At 40.2% G+C, this 15,509-nt stretch overlaps 1 protein-coding gene across 1 annotated transcript in view; it reads right to left on the minus strand.

The window, feature by feature from the left end:
• Nucleotides 1-15,509, minus strand: part of LOC149841910 (uncharacterized) — a 112,603-nt gene that overhangs the window by 52,860 nt on the left and 44,234 nt on the right. The window contains exon 7 of the mRNA XM_089998772.1: nucleotides 11,119-11,308. Coding sequence (XP_089854898.1) covers nucleotides 11,119-11,308 — 190 coding nt within the window. The remainder of the gene's footprint in view (nucleotides 1-11,118; nucleotides 11,309-15,509) is intronic.

Below are 15,509 nucleotides of genomic sequence, written 5' to 3' on the forward strand. Positions count from 1 at the left end.
TCTTGACTATTGAGCATCTCATCGCGCTGTAAGTAAGTCTTTGATATTTTATAGCATGTTTAGACTAAATTATATTCTTGTGTTATTCGTAGTACCGTTGGATATATGGATCCGGTTACTGGTTCTAATGGTCAAAGATAATATGATTCTGATTGTTCCGATTTTCACAACTGGACTAAAAGTCTCATCATAATCCTGTCCCTGCTCTTGTGTAAATCCTTTGGCGATAAGTATCGCCTTGTACCTTTCTATAGTGCCATCCGGTTTGTACTTTATTTTGTACACCCATTTCGACCCAACTACATTTCTGTTAAGTGGTCTGGGAACAACATCCCAGGTACTACACTCATGCAGAGCCTCCATCTCTTCATTCATTACTTCAATCCATCTTTTAGAATTTGCTGCTTGGGAAAATGTTGTGGGCTCATCTTCCTTGCCCAAAGCAGTTAGAAAAAGATGAAAGTCTAGCGAAAAATTCTCATAGCTGACCCATCTTTCAATCGGGTGACGAGACCGGGTGGATCTTCTAACATCTAAAGTGGAAGTAGATGTAGAGGGGGTATCCATTTCCTGATCAAAAATAGTGGGCGCCTCGCTTCCTCGTCGGGTATAGACAAAACCTCTATACCTTTCTGTATCCAAAGGTGGCTCTGTGCTCTCCTGTGCAATCAACTTATCAGCAGGCATAGTTTCCTTATCCTTCTAATCACAATCTGAAGAAAAAATATTGTTAGTACTGGAGAAAAGTTCAAAGTTCAACCAAGGATAATAGACCTCGACTTTGGAATTTGATTCAGAATAATTGATGTGACGATGATCAAAGTTCAATTCGTCGAAGATAACATTTCTTGATATTTTGATGTGCTTGCTCATGGGATCATAGCACCTGTATCCTTTATAGTTATCTTCATAACCCACAAACCTGCACTTCAAGGCCTTGTCCTGAAACTTATGTCTCATTGAACTGTCAATATGAACATAACATACACAACCAAACACGTGCAAATCATGATAGTTGGGATGAACTCCAAATAGAGAAAAGTAAGAAGACTTGTTTTCCAAAATATCTATGGGCAGTCGATTTATCACATGGACTGCTGAATGAAAAGCTTCTGTCCATAGAGTAATCGGAAGATTGCTATCATGCATCATGCTCATTGCACTCTCAACAATATGGCGATGCTTCCTTTCGGCAATTCCATTCTGCTGAGGCATATGAGGGCAAGATACCCTTCTTCTTATTCCATTACTTTGAAGAAAATTAATAAAGTCACTTGAAGATAATTCACCTCCTCCATCATATTGGAAGCAAAGAATATTTTTAGAAAATTGATTCTTGACAAATGAGTGAAAATTTTGGAACTTGAAGGTCTCAGACTTGTGTTTCATAAAGAAAATCCAAGTATAACGAGAATAACTGTCAACAAATATAAGATAATATCTAGTTCCAGACCCAGAGGCAACTGGGGCTGGCCCCCAAACATCAGAACATATAATCTTAAAAGGTCTTGAAGCTCTTTTATTGATAGAATGAAAAGGTAAAACATGACTCTTGCACAAGGAACAACTAGAACATTTGTTGTCATTGACATTCATTCCTAAACTAGACTTGGGAATGAGATTATTTGAAACAAGCTTTTGAATGAAACTACTACTGCAGTGACCCAAACGACCATGCCAAAGATTTGACTTATTGGACTCAGAGACACTAAAAACACATGAAGGAATCTCTGAAGATGACGATGAGGAGAGCTTCAAGTTGGAATCAACAGGACGAACACGAGTAGCAGGATCTTCTTGAAAAACATACATATTGCCTTGTCGTTTCCCTTTAGCGAACGTCTCCCTCGTGCAGAGATCCTTGACAAGGAAAGAAGAGAGAGTAAATTCAACTGAAGCATTGATATCATCGACAAGCTTGGAAACGGAGACAATGTTTTTCTTGATGTTAGGAGCATAAAGAACCTTTGAAAGACTGAGAGAGGACTTTGACATAGGTATGACAGAATTACCAATATGAGAGATAGAGTGGTGGGATCCATCCCCAGTGACTATACTATTTTTACCAATGTAAGGAACAAGGTTTAAGAGCTTACCAGCATCACCAGTAACATGAGTCGCTGCTCCAGAGTCCACATACCAAGTACCATGCTCATTCTGTTTCAGATTTAATCCTGCTAAGGCTGACAATAGCAACTCTTTTACTTCTCCACTAACCTTTGAGCTATCAGTTCCTCTTTTTGCTTCAGTCTGTGTTGATTTTACTTTATTCAGGGGATTAAACCAACAGTTAGCTTTGATGTGCCCCTTTTTATTACACAGAAAACAAGTAGGAATTGGCCTCTGTCGCTGTGAGTTGGGAGCTATGTTGGGTGTAGGTAATATTCCACAGCCTACTTGTCCTCCTCTTTCCTTAACATCATAACTTCCTCGTCCTCGCCCATAAACTACCCCTGTGACAAGAACATCTTTCGTGCCTGTACGCATATATGGTTCTTCAGAAAACTCTTTTAACGTCATCTCATATTGGAGTAATTTTGCACGCAAGTCTTCAAATCTGGGCAGATCAAGTAAACACAATAAAGAAGTGACAATCATATGATATTCAGACCCCAATCCACTCAGAGTTTGTTGTACCATATCCTTATCACTCACTGCACACCCAACAACTGTTAGTTGATCTATGATGATCTTTAATCTGTTCAAGTATTCCATGATAGTCATTTACTCTTTTCTTATCATCTGAAATTCTCTTTTAAGAAACATAACCCTGGCCTGAGAAACTTGTGAATATGTCTGAACTAATCTGTCCCAAAGTTGCATGGTTGTACAGTCATCAGGAATTGCCACAAGTGTTAAATATGTATATGTAAATGAATATATTTTTGTACTGTATTGTACCACTTGTACAGCATACTGTACTGTATTGTACTACTGTACTGTATTGTACTATATTGTACAGCATACTGTACTGTATTGTACTATTGTACTGTATTGTACTGTATTGTACAGCATACTGTACTGTATTGTACTATTGTACTGTATTGTACCACTCGTACAACATATAAATATCAATGGAAAGGGGAGAAGACATCATTGCCGCCCAACATTTTTTTCTCTCTTCCCTCTTACCTCTCTCTCTATCTCTTGCTACGATAGTAAGGTGACTCCCACATCTGATTTCTCACATGGTATCAGAGCCAAGGGCGTGGTAATCACGATCATCTGGAAGGCCCCTAAGGACCTTGACGTGCGTTTTTGGGCGTTCTCAAGGAAAGTGTTTTTTTTTTTCATCTTTTCTCTGTTGTTTCTCCGTTGAATCACTATATTTCGACGTCGTTTCTTCATTTCCTCATATCGTGCATCTTTTCCTTCTTACATATTCTGTTATCCCCAATTTTATCAACCCTAATTTCTGTTTTCCCCAAATTTGGGAACCCTCATTTCTCAAAAGTGCCTCTTTTCTCAAACTTCTTGTGATTTCTTATCTATTTCTTGCAATATAGTTGATAAATTGTACATTCTGCACGATTAACTAAAAAATCGTGATTTCCAAAACTCAAAAATTTATGTCCGTACGGTTCTGTCCGTACAACCTACGAATTTCTGTCGTGCTGTTTGATTCATCTTTGATCTTCTTCCTTATGGATTCTAAAATCAGCCCCGGATTTCTTTCTCAACTTGTTTCTCACAAATTAACTCATGATAACTACTTACTTTGGAAACGCCAAATTCTGCCGTTTATCCGAAGTCATGGTCTTTCCGGGCATCTGGATGGGGGATCACCCGCCCCACCTATGACTATTACGCAAGAGGTAACTGGTAATGATGGGAAGGTGAGTTGCATTGCTATTCCAAATCCTGCGTATGATGTTTGGTTTCAGAAGGACCAATCTGTGGTTGCCTATTTGACTGCCACGTTATCTGATCGTATATTACAAACTATCTCTGACCATTTTACTGCTGCAGAACTATGGAGACATCTTGCTCACTCTTATTCACAGGTTTCTGAATCACGTGCACTTCAACTGAAATGGCAGTTCCAATCTATGCGAAAGGGAACTAAGACCATTACTGAATTTCTAGGGGATATCAAAATTATCATTGATCAGTTGGCCGCTATTGGATATCCTGTTTCTGACAGAGATGTTGTTCAGCAGGTATTGGGAAGCCTTGGGCCCCAATATCGTATGTTTTGCACTGCATTACAGGTTGCCTCTACACTTCCATGCTTTGAGGATTTACAGGCCAAACTCCTACAGTATGAAGTTAGTTTGACTCAAGATCATCTTTTTGATGATCCTCATCCTGTCATGTTTACATCTGGGTCTACCTCATTTCGTCCACCTGCTGCTCATATGGGCCGTGGAGGACTCCTTCCTACTCCTACTGCTCCACCTGCCACTAGAGGTACCCGTGTCCCTACTTGCTTCCATTGCAACAAGCGTGGCCATGTGAAAGCAGATTGTTGGCACAACCCACAGAATCGCAACAAGGCAGGGAGGCCAGGACCAAGAGCTGGACAGATGAATGTTAGACAGTTTCAGGGGCAGCCGCAGGGAAATTTTCAAGCACATCAGGGTACTGATCAGGGACAGAGTGCAGGGTTGCCACATGATGTGCAACAAATTCTGATGACTGCATTTAACAACATGAATTTGCGTCAGAATGATGATGGAGTTTGGTATATTGATTCTGGAGCAGCCGCACATGTTACTTCTGATGCAGGTAAACTTTCCAACATGGTTCCTTATATTGGCACTGGCACTATTGTCACGGGAGATGGTTCCCACCACCCTATTTCTCATACTGGAAATGCATCTCTCTCTTTATCACAATCTACACTACCATTGAAAAATGTCTTACTCACTCCTGCCATTGAGAAAAACATTTTATCTGTTTCTAAATTGGTTGATGAAACAAATTCATCCATGGAATTTACTCCGTCTTCTGTTTGTCTTAAGGACCTTCGAACCAAGAAGATGCTCGCTAAGGGTGAACGACGCGGAAACATGTACGTCTTCGAAGCAGCCCCCGGGACTTTGAAGACGTCATCTACCGTGTCTCCATCTTTTCCTGCTTATTTGAGTCAGTCTTCTTCTGTTATGCAATGTAATAAACCAGTTTCTTGGCATCGTCGGTTAGGTCATTGTAGTCAAGGGTTCCTTGATAAATTGTCTTCTCAGGGTTTTATTCCCAAAGTCAAATTAGATCATAAGTGTCCTAGTTGTAATGTCTGCAAGAGTCATGTACTTCCCTTTCAAAGTATCAATAAAAGAGCTTCCAAGCCATTTGAAATTATTCACTCTGATGTTTGGGGCCCAGCTCCTGTTTCATCTCTATCTGGCCCTCGTTATTATGTGTTATTTCTTGACTCTTTCACTCGTTACACTTGGATTTACTTTATGAAATCTAAATCTGAAGTGTTCAAACTTTTCAAACAATTCCATGCTCTTGTTCAGAACCTTTTCAATTCAAATATCACTTATTTCCAGTGTGATGGTGGTGGAGAATACATATCTCATGATTTTAGTGAATATTTAAAGGACCATGGCATCACACGTAACTCCTCTTGTCCTTACACTCCACAACAGAATGGAGTAGCAGAACGTAAGCATCGGCATATTGTTGAAACCGCGTTAAGTATGATGCACAATATTGATATTTCTTTCTCTCTTTGGACTGAGGCCTTTCACACTGCAGTGCATATCATTAACAGGTTGCCTATGGAATTATTAGGAGATCAGTCTCCTTATTATTTGCTTCACGGTTCTCACCCTTCTTATGATGATTTGCATGCTTTCGGATGCATTTGTTATGTCCATGTGGATCATTCTTTACGTAACAAGTTTCAGGACAGAGCAGTTCAGTGCAGATTTCTAGGATATGCCGATGGGTATAAAGGATATAGATGTTATGATCCTATTTTGGGTAAGATTAAGGTGTCTAGAAATGTTGTTTTTGATGATGACCATTTCAGCACTTGTGATACTTCTCAGGTATATGAGCAAACTACTTATGATCCATGGCTTTGTGATACTTTGCTATATGACTCTATCAGAGATCCTGTTGTTGATGAACCAATTCAGTTTGAAGCAGACAACTCCATCATCCAGGATGCACCTTCACGGTTTTCAGGTTTGGTTTATGCCCGTCGAGGAGCCCCTTCAACTCCATCTCACGAGGCTCCCCCTCTTCGACGATCCACACGTGAAAGGCATCCTATCCATCGTTGGGTTAGTTACAACAATTTTTCTCTTGACTTTCAGTTGTTTCTAACCAATGTGGCCAAAGAGAAAGAGCCGTCTACTTTCCATCAGGCAGCCCATTCTCGAGCTTGGGTTGAAGCTATGAACGAAGAAATGGCAGCACTTCATGAATGTCATACATGGGATATTGTTCCTCGACCTGTTGATAGAAATGTTGTTGGTTCCAAATGGGTTTACAAGATCAAGCGTAAACCAGATGGTAGCATTGAAAGATATAAAGCTCGCCTTGTTGCACGCGGATTCACACAACAATATGGGCAAGATTATGAGGAAACTTTTAGCCCTGTTGTCAAAATTGGCACCATTCGTGTGATCCTCACTTTGGCACTTCAGCATGGTTGGTCTCTTAGCCAGTTGGATGTCAAGAATGCGTTCCTACATGGGGACTTGAAGGAAGAGGTGTATATGGAGCAACCTCCTGGATATAGTGAACATGATGCGGCTACATGGGTTTGTAAATTGAGAAGGTCTCTTTATGGTTTAAAACAGGCATCTCGGTCTTGGTTTGAGAGTTTCTCCATGGAAATTCAGCAGCATGGCTTTTCTAAGAGTATACTTGATCATTCTTTATTTATGTATAAGAATGATCATGTTACTACTTGGGTTCTTATATATGTTGATGACATCATTATCACTGGGAGTGATGATGCACATATTGCCTTGGTCAAGTCTTTACTCATGGCCAAATTCAAGATGAAGGACTTAGGCCCATTGCGATACTTCTTGGGAGTTGAAGTCGATAGACAAGATGATCGACTCACTCTAAGTCAACACAAGTATACTCTTGACATTCTTCACACCACTGGTATGATTAATTGTAAACCTCTCAGCACCCCATCTGTCTTAAATCATAAGTTTAGTGCAAAAGAAGGCCAATTATATCATGATTCCACTTTATATCGCCGCATTGTTGGTATGTTGCAATATCTTACATTTACAAGACCTGACATTGCTTATGCTGTAAATCAAGCATCTCAGTTTATGCATGCTCCTACTGATTGTCATATGGAATGTATTAAGCGTATTCTCAGATATCTGAAAGGGACTATTGGAGATGGATTGCTCTATCACAAAGATGAAAGCTTCACTACAGGACACCGTTTACTTACATATTGTGATGCAGATTGGGGTGGGGACCCTGATGAGCGTAGGTCGGTTTCAGGATATTGTGTTTTTATTGGCCCAAATATTGTCACTTGGAGTAGTAAGAAACAAAAGGCCATTGCTAAATCCAGCACTGAGGCAGAGTACAGGGCAATGGCAGCAGGGACAGCTGATGTCACTTGGGTACGGCATCTTCTTCAAGAGTTGAATGAACCTATCTCTTCCTCTCTGCTTTTATGTGATAATCAAAGTGCCATTAATATTTCTTTTAACCCTATTCATCATTGTCGCACGAAGCACATTGAGATTGATCAGCATTTTGTTAGACAAAAGATTGAAACAGAAGAAATTGAGGCTTCGTATGTCAGATCAGAAGACCAAGTAGCAGACATCTTCACCAAAGGATTGGTTAGTCATCAATTTTGGTTACTTAAGGGCAAGTTGAGCATGATTGAAGATCATCCTCAACTTGAGGGAGGCTGTTAAATATGTATATGTAAATGAATATATTTCTGTACTGTATTGTACCACTTGTACAGCATACTGTACTGTATTGTACTACTGTACTGTATTGTACTATATTGTACAGCATACTGTACTGTATTGTACTATTGTACTGTATTGTACTGTATTGTACAGCATACTGTACTGTATTGTACTATTGTACTGTATTGTACCACTCGTACAACATATAAATATCAATGGAAAGGGGAGAAGACATCATTGCCGCCCAACATTTTTTTCTCTCTTCCCTCTTACCTCTCTCTCTATCTCTTGCTACGATAGTAAGGTGACTCCCACATCTGATTTCTCACAACAAGCACCTCTTGTGACAACGTAAAAGTAATATAAGCCACCAGCGCCTGGTCTCTTTTCATCCAGGTTGCGAATTCTGAATTTCTAACATATACTGTGGTAGATGCTCCTTTATTGTCCTCTTCTTCACGTGATATAAACTCTGGAGGGATTGTAACAGATCCATCCAGGTGTCCAGAAAGATCCTGACTCCTAATAAAAGGAATGATCTGCCTCTTCCAAGTTAGGAAATTAGAATTGTTTAATTTTTCAGACACGAGTTTATTCAAAAAGCTTGATGAGAGACCCGAAGAAGAAAATGAATCCATGTTTCACAATAAGAATAATATGTCCAACACACAGCCCGATAGCAGTTAAAGAATAAGGATACCGAAAGGCAACTGTCAACTCCAAGGAAATTCCTGCATACCCCTTCTTTAGATTTTTTTTTTTTTTTGCGAAGAGACAATATCAGGCTATGTGAAGATTTAAAAGAAAGAGTCAAGAAGGACAGCTAATTGCGCAAGTGAGGCTAGATCTGATTCTGATCAGATCTAAGGAAATCTGATCAAGAAGGGAAACCGATTACGTGATCAGACCTAATTCTGGTCAACAAGAGAATATAGAACAAGGTTGAGAGGAAGGCATGAAGTGTATTAATAACAAAGAAACGCGATCAGATCTGATTCTAATCAGATCTGATCAAGAAGATGACGTAGAAGAAATAATTAGGGTTTAAGAGTCAAGACAGAATTGCTGAAGTCGGTTTCTAATCAGAGAAACATGATCCGATCTGATTCTGATCAGGTCTGATCAAGAAGACGATGCAGAAAGTTTTGGGTTTATGAGGGAGATCGAAAAGAGAACTCGGGTTCTCGTGCTCAGATCTGGGTATTCAAAAGAACGTGATCTGATCAGATCTGATCGATAAGATAACACATAAAGGTTTGGGATTAAGAGAGAGACAGAAAAGAGAACTCGGGTTCTTGTGCTCAGATCTAATTTTGATCAGGTCTGATCAAGATTAAGAATCAGAAGAAAAATGTTGGAATTCGATTTTCTGACTTGGAAGAAGAAGAATCTTTCTAGACATACCTTTTTGAAAGCAGTCCCGAATCCAGCTCTAGCGTGGCTCTGATACCATGTTAGATTTCATAAAACAGAGTTTATCCTGCGTGAAGGGTGAAGAACAGAGAGAGAGGGAAGGAGCTGCAGAGAAAACCTGATTCCTCAATTCAGGAATCGGCTGCTACTAATGCTTTCATTATATATGTTACTAATACAAACTTAGGGTACTAAAATACCCTTTTACAAAGAGAAGAAAATACATGTGTGCCATTAATGAAAGTATACATGATCATGGGTCTGGACCCGAACCCATGATCCAACACGTCTTTTCATTGGATGCATGGGTTGAAGAAGAAGTCGATACTCTCTTGAACGAAGAGGACATTCCGTGGATTAATATGGAAGGAGCACAAGAGGTAGACGATGAAGACCCCACGTATCTTGGAAACGATGCAGATGTCGAAGAAGAAAAAGATAATGATGACGAAGATGATTATGATTATTGACGTATCATGTTTTATTAAAAAACTTGTTCTTGTGAGACTCTTGTGATATGTAATGTAGACATAAATGTTTCATATGTGATTTTATGTATGTAATTTGTGTAATTCATCATTATTTCATGTGATATGATTTTTTTAGAATTTTTACTAAATTTTTCTGATTTTTTTTGGATTTTTTAAATTTTTATTAAAAATTTATGATTTGATACAATGTTACTATTGGGTCGACCGATACGGGTAACGATAACTTACAACCTTGATACAAACATCGTTGGAGGCAAACTACCCGTATTTCCCAGTGCATAGATCAGCCAACAAAAACTAGCAAAGGGTGGATTCTTCATGTAGCTGAGTCGGGCTTAAAATCAAACCTCGATAAGACCTGCCCCACCTGGCCTGACTCTTACCAGGCTTAAGTTAGGCCCAGAAACAAATCCTACGAACAAGCATTTGAGGTCAGGCTTAGAACAAGCCCACAGGAAACACCACAGACCCCATTCCAGCTTAGTCAGCCATCTGGACAGCCTTACCCAATCCATTCTTTGAACACGTAGCCTGATATCCACCCCAAGGCATAGCGAAAAAGAGAAATAAGAACACTGATATGACAATTGCGATACTATGCCAAGTGAGATAATGTACTTACAATATCAATCATCTTCAAGATGTGGACATTTTTTTAGTCCTTTGCCCAAATTCATACAAATGAAAAACAGCCCTTGTGATCTGGTGAGAAAATCTAAAATGGTACTCATTTGAAGTCCAATCCCATAGCAGAGCATTTTGAGATGAATACAAGAACCATAAACTGAACTGTGCTTGATGGAAAAGAAAAACCAACACCAGAAACAAATTCAAGATCCTTTTGTGACTCACAAATCAAAATATGTTATTATTTCTATTAGAGTTGCAAACAGCCACATGATTCAAGTTAATAGGTTACACTTCATGTCTCTCCAAAACCAAATCAATCATGTTATGGTTAATATCATGTAGACAAGCATACCCTCTAGTTTAGATTCCTCACACCTTCAAGACACACTGCTGGCAAAAAGCAGTTATTGTCTTCTTTTACTTTGTGTGTGCATATCAAATATTGCAAATTAGTTCACCACATAACAGAAAAACAAATTAAAAAAGGGAAACATTATGGTTTTTTCAAAATATCAGTAAGTTAAAAATAAGAAGATTTATGCAAATTAGGCCGTCAACAGGTCATGAATTTCTAGAAGTTTAAACTACCTGTATTAGTGACGAATAGTTCTAAATATGGTTGCCTTTTCCTGAACATGGAAATATTCTTTTGATCAAACTCAAAATTATACTGCAACAGACAATCAACACAAAATATCCAGTGGTAGCAGACATTGAAATCACACCTATTACACTTGTACTCTGAAAGTTGACCTGCATATGCTTCAATGTCTGATGCCCCAGACATCCTGTCTCTGTTTGTTGTCCATATCCTCGCAACACCATCAGAGCAAGCCGTTACAATATCACCATTACTCAGGAATTTAACATCCCAGACACAGCCAGGGTGCTCAATGGTTTGTATACAAGCTCCATCTACAATGTTCAAGATTATACCCACAAAACAGCTTTAGCTAAATCTATAAAAACTTAAAAACCTGACAAGGATTACAAGAGTGATGATGACGGGATTGCAAAAAATAGACCACAAAAAATGGCTTTTCAAAAACTCCGTGTATATGTGTGTAAAAATCTGCATTGGCATGAACGTGTTTGTGCAATTGTGCATGTGTGGGTGATGTGTGAGCATCTCTCTCTCTCTCTCTCTCTCTCTCTCTCTCTCTCTCTCTCTCTCTCTCTCTCTCTCTCTCTCTCTCTCTCTATATATATATATATATATATATATATATGGAGAGAGAGAGAGTAGACGGTAGCTGCCTACACCATTTCGTGCCTACCACGAGCGAACAGGGATTTTCAGGGTTCTTTTCGCAAATCTGACCCCTCAGATGCGTTCGGCATGGTCGATTTGCTAGGGAACGACACTTGGATCATGTTTTTTTATTTAAAAAAATAACATGATTTTTTAAACCTTGGATATTTATAAAAATTTTACACCGATTTTCAGACCTCATAAAAACCTACCTGCACATCGGACTAGGACGTAGAACCAAAGTTACTGAAAGCTTCATAGATAGGCGAAAAACGTGACTTCCCCAAACTCGCTTCAAAAGCATGAAACTCCTTTATTCCTAAACTTGATAAGAATCTTGATTCTCTCACGCTTCTCCTATGCTTCCCACACGTTTCTTCGCTCTTCCCTACATGATTCTTATATGTTTCTCTCAGGCTTTTTTTATGTTTTTCATGTGCTTCCTTTCACGCTTCCTACTCACTTCTCATGTACTTTCTTTAAATTGGCAACTATCATTTTTTGATTTTGAGAATTTAATTTACACTACGAAATCACAAAATTTAAGAATAATCATTTTTATTTTAGTTTTTACTTCTTTTTCCTTTGGTTTGTATTTTGCTTCCCATTTGATCCCATATCACTTCCTCTTTTATTCCTATTTCACGTAATATATATTTTATATTTATTATATATAATATATTATTGGGAAAGTCAAACTTATTTGACTTTTTCTAGCCGTTGGAGCAATTCAAACCAGTTTGACTAATCCCAATGGCTAGAATTTCTAGCCGTTTGGAGCTTCTCTCCCACTTTGTAATGCTCTCTCTCTCTCTCTTTTCTACAACTCTCTCCTCTTTTTGTGCATAAATAGGAATGTTATCCCCTTCGTAAGATATGCTTTTTTATACACCCATTCTATTAAATATAATATATTTTTTATATTGTGCCTTATTGTGTATTCCTTTTGTGGGATTTGTGAGTGTGTTCTCTTGGAATACTTTTGTGGTTCCCTTTGTGGATTTTGTAAGTGTGTTCCTTAGAGAATACTTTTGGTGTTATCTACTAAAGTTGAAGATTGGTGGATTTTTTGGTTCGTGATTGAAGCCTCCTTGAATCTTTACATGGTATCAGAGCTTGGAAGTATTGAAGCTCATTTGAAGACTCTTCTTTAAAGTGTTGATGATCTTGCAAGTGTTCAAGTGATCATGTGAATCATTGCTGGAGGAGTGCTCGTGTTCCTCATATTGTTTCTTCTTTCTCCTCTCCTTTTCTTTTCTCTCTTTTTATCTCATTTTCTCTTAGCCCTTATAAAGAATGAATGACAATGATAATGTCATCATTAAACCCATAAAACCCAATGATTTAAATTATATAACATGGGCTTCTATTATGAAGTACTTTATTTGGGAAAAAAGGTTGTGGGGACTAGTAGACGGATCCAATCCAGAACCTAAGCTAATTCTCACTAAGATAGTGAGAAAGAGGTGTCTCTAACCGAAAATGAGAAAGTTAAGGCTATAATCACTTATGAGAAGAAGTGAAAGGAATGGAGGATGAGACATTCCAAAATCATGTCTTGGCTTATTAGTAGTGTAAATGTTAAAAAATGTTCAAGCCTTGCCAAATTTTAGCATGCTAACAAGGCTTGGGATTATCTTAAGAAAATGTATTATCTTAAAGATATTGTACATATATGCAATGTGCAAGAAAAAGTTTGGACTATGGTTCAAGGGGATAAAACTATTAGAGAATACTATAATGACCTATTCAAACTTTAAAAAGAATTGGCTCTCCTATAACCAAAATAACATTATCCTGAAGATATAAAACACCGTCAAAGGCAAATAGATGCGGAGCATTTCTACCAATTCATCAACAGTCCAAGACCAAAATTTGAATTTACAAAGTCTACTCTTCTCCATAGAGGAAAAGTTCCCTCTATTGAAGATACTATAGAAGAGTTTGAGCATATAAACCTCCTCACTATAGAAGACAAGGAAATGGCTATGATAGAAAGAAAATTATTTATTATTTTTGCCATGAACCGGGACACACTAAACCCCAATGTTTTAAACTAAAAGGGACATTTGAGAAGAAGGTTACTTCTTTTGACTCTCCACAAGAGTCAAAGACATTCTCACATCCCAAGAATCATCTACTGGAAGCATGTCTCTAGCTCACTTAGTTAAAGCTCTTCAACCTCTTCTTAGAGGATTATCTTCCTCAACTGGAGTTACCATATCATCTTATACCTGTAAAAGCCATAAAAAAATCGTTATCAGGCGGATCCGGACCCGAGCCGGATTCCCGAAGGTTCGAGGGAACATGCATCTTTTAAAAGACGCAGGCGCCTCGGGCGAGGGGTAGAAACCCTCGCCCCTTCTCTCTCCTCTCCCGTTCTCCTCTCGTCCCTCCCTGCGGCCACCGACGCCAGCGACTCGTCGTCGGCCACCACCTTCGTCCCGTGTGCTGCAGGAAGTCGGCAACCTCAACCGCCAGCGACAGTATCGTCGGCTACCTCTTCGCCTCCCGTCTTTGGCCGCCTCCTCGCAGACGCCGGCGTTCGGAGCCATCGGCGACTTCCGTGCATCGACGACCTCCCCGTCGCCGGCGATCGCGGTCGTCGGCCATCTCCCCCTTCGAGCTGGCATCGGCAATCCGCCGTCAGGCACTGCTCTCCTCCCTCTTTGTGGTGCATCCCGGTCATCGCCGACCGTGCTCAACGTTCGTTGACAACCACCCTTAGTCTGGTGGCCTCAGCTGACAACTCGACGACTGTCGCCGTCAACAACCTCGTTTCCCCAGCAGCCACCTGCGACATCGTCGACGATCGGAGAAGACGGCGACCTCCGAGCGTCAGCAACCTTCGAGTGTCGGTGACCCCTGTCCCCGTCGCCCTCTTTTCTGCTGCGATCGGCGGCTTTCGAGTTTCGGCAACCCACCGTTTCCTCCCTTCCTCTGCAGCCGCCGACGATCGTGCCGCCGACCTCCATCTCCCGTTCAACCGTCGACGACATCATCAACAACAGTCCCCCCTTTCCCGAGCGCCTCCCCTTTTTTTCTCGTGTTGGGTCGGCACCACCCAACATCGGAGCTCCCTCTGCTCGTCAGAGGGCGCGCATCGGCGAACCCGAGAGCTCCTTTGTCGTTTGCTCCCCTTTGCGTGCTCGCCCTGACCCTCGCCGCCTGAGTCCCTCGTCGTTGCGGTCTCCCAAGGAAAATCCTCCCCTCTTCTTCTTCTTCTCCTTTGTGAGGGGTTGGTCGACAGGGGGCTGTCTTGTCGGCAGGGGGTTACCCCCCTGCCTTTTTGCAGTCGGTCGACAGGAGGGCTGAGCCCCCTGTCGTCGCCTCTCGTCGGCAGGGGGCTCCACCCCGCTATCGCTTTTGTTGTTTTTCAGCAAGGGATTTTGCCCCCTGCCTACTGTGGTCTTTGTTAAAATATAGTTTGCGTATGGATCTGGATCCAGATCCATACACATGTTAAATGAAACACATGCTCAATACAACTTCATTAATGGCATTCTTGTAATATCTCTGATATTACAAGGCTCATTGTATATTTATTTATTTATAAAGCTTAGGGTTTGGAGGTCGAGCCTGTGCTTGCCGCCCCAGCCAATTGTGCATCTCCTCCTCTCTCTCTCTACTTTCCTGTGCAAGCTGAATCACACATACATCCATACAAAATCTCATATGGTATCAGAGCTTGGGGTTGCGGAATCCTATTAGAGGCGTGTTCAGCGAGATCTGAAGAAACAGGTTTTGGCTCGTCTTCCCCCTTTTTATTCTCCTCTCCCAATCCTTCTATGCAACTTGTATTTCCTCCTTTTTATTCTCCTCTCTGAATCCTTCTATGCAACTATTTTTTTTTCTGTTAGTTCT

Source organism: Nuphar pumila, chromosome 3, assembly GCF_984573655.1.
Source record: "Nuphar pumila chromosome 3, dmNupPumi1.hap1.1, whole genome shotgun sequence".
Taxonomy (NCBI): Eukaryota; Viridiplantae; Streptophyta; class Magnoliopsida; order Nymphaeales; family Nymphaeaceae; genus Nuphar; species Nuphar pumila.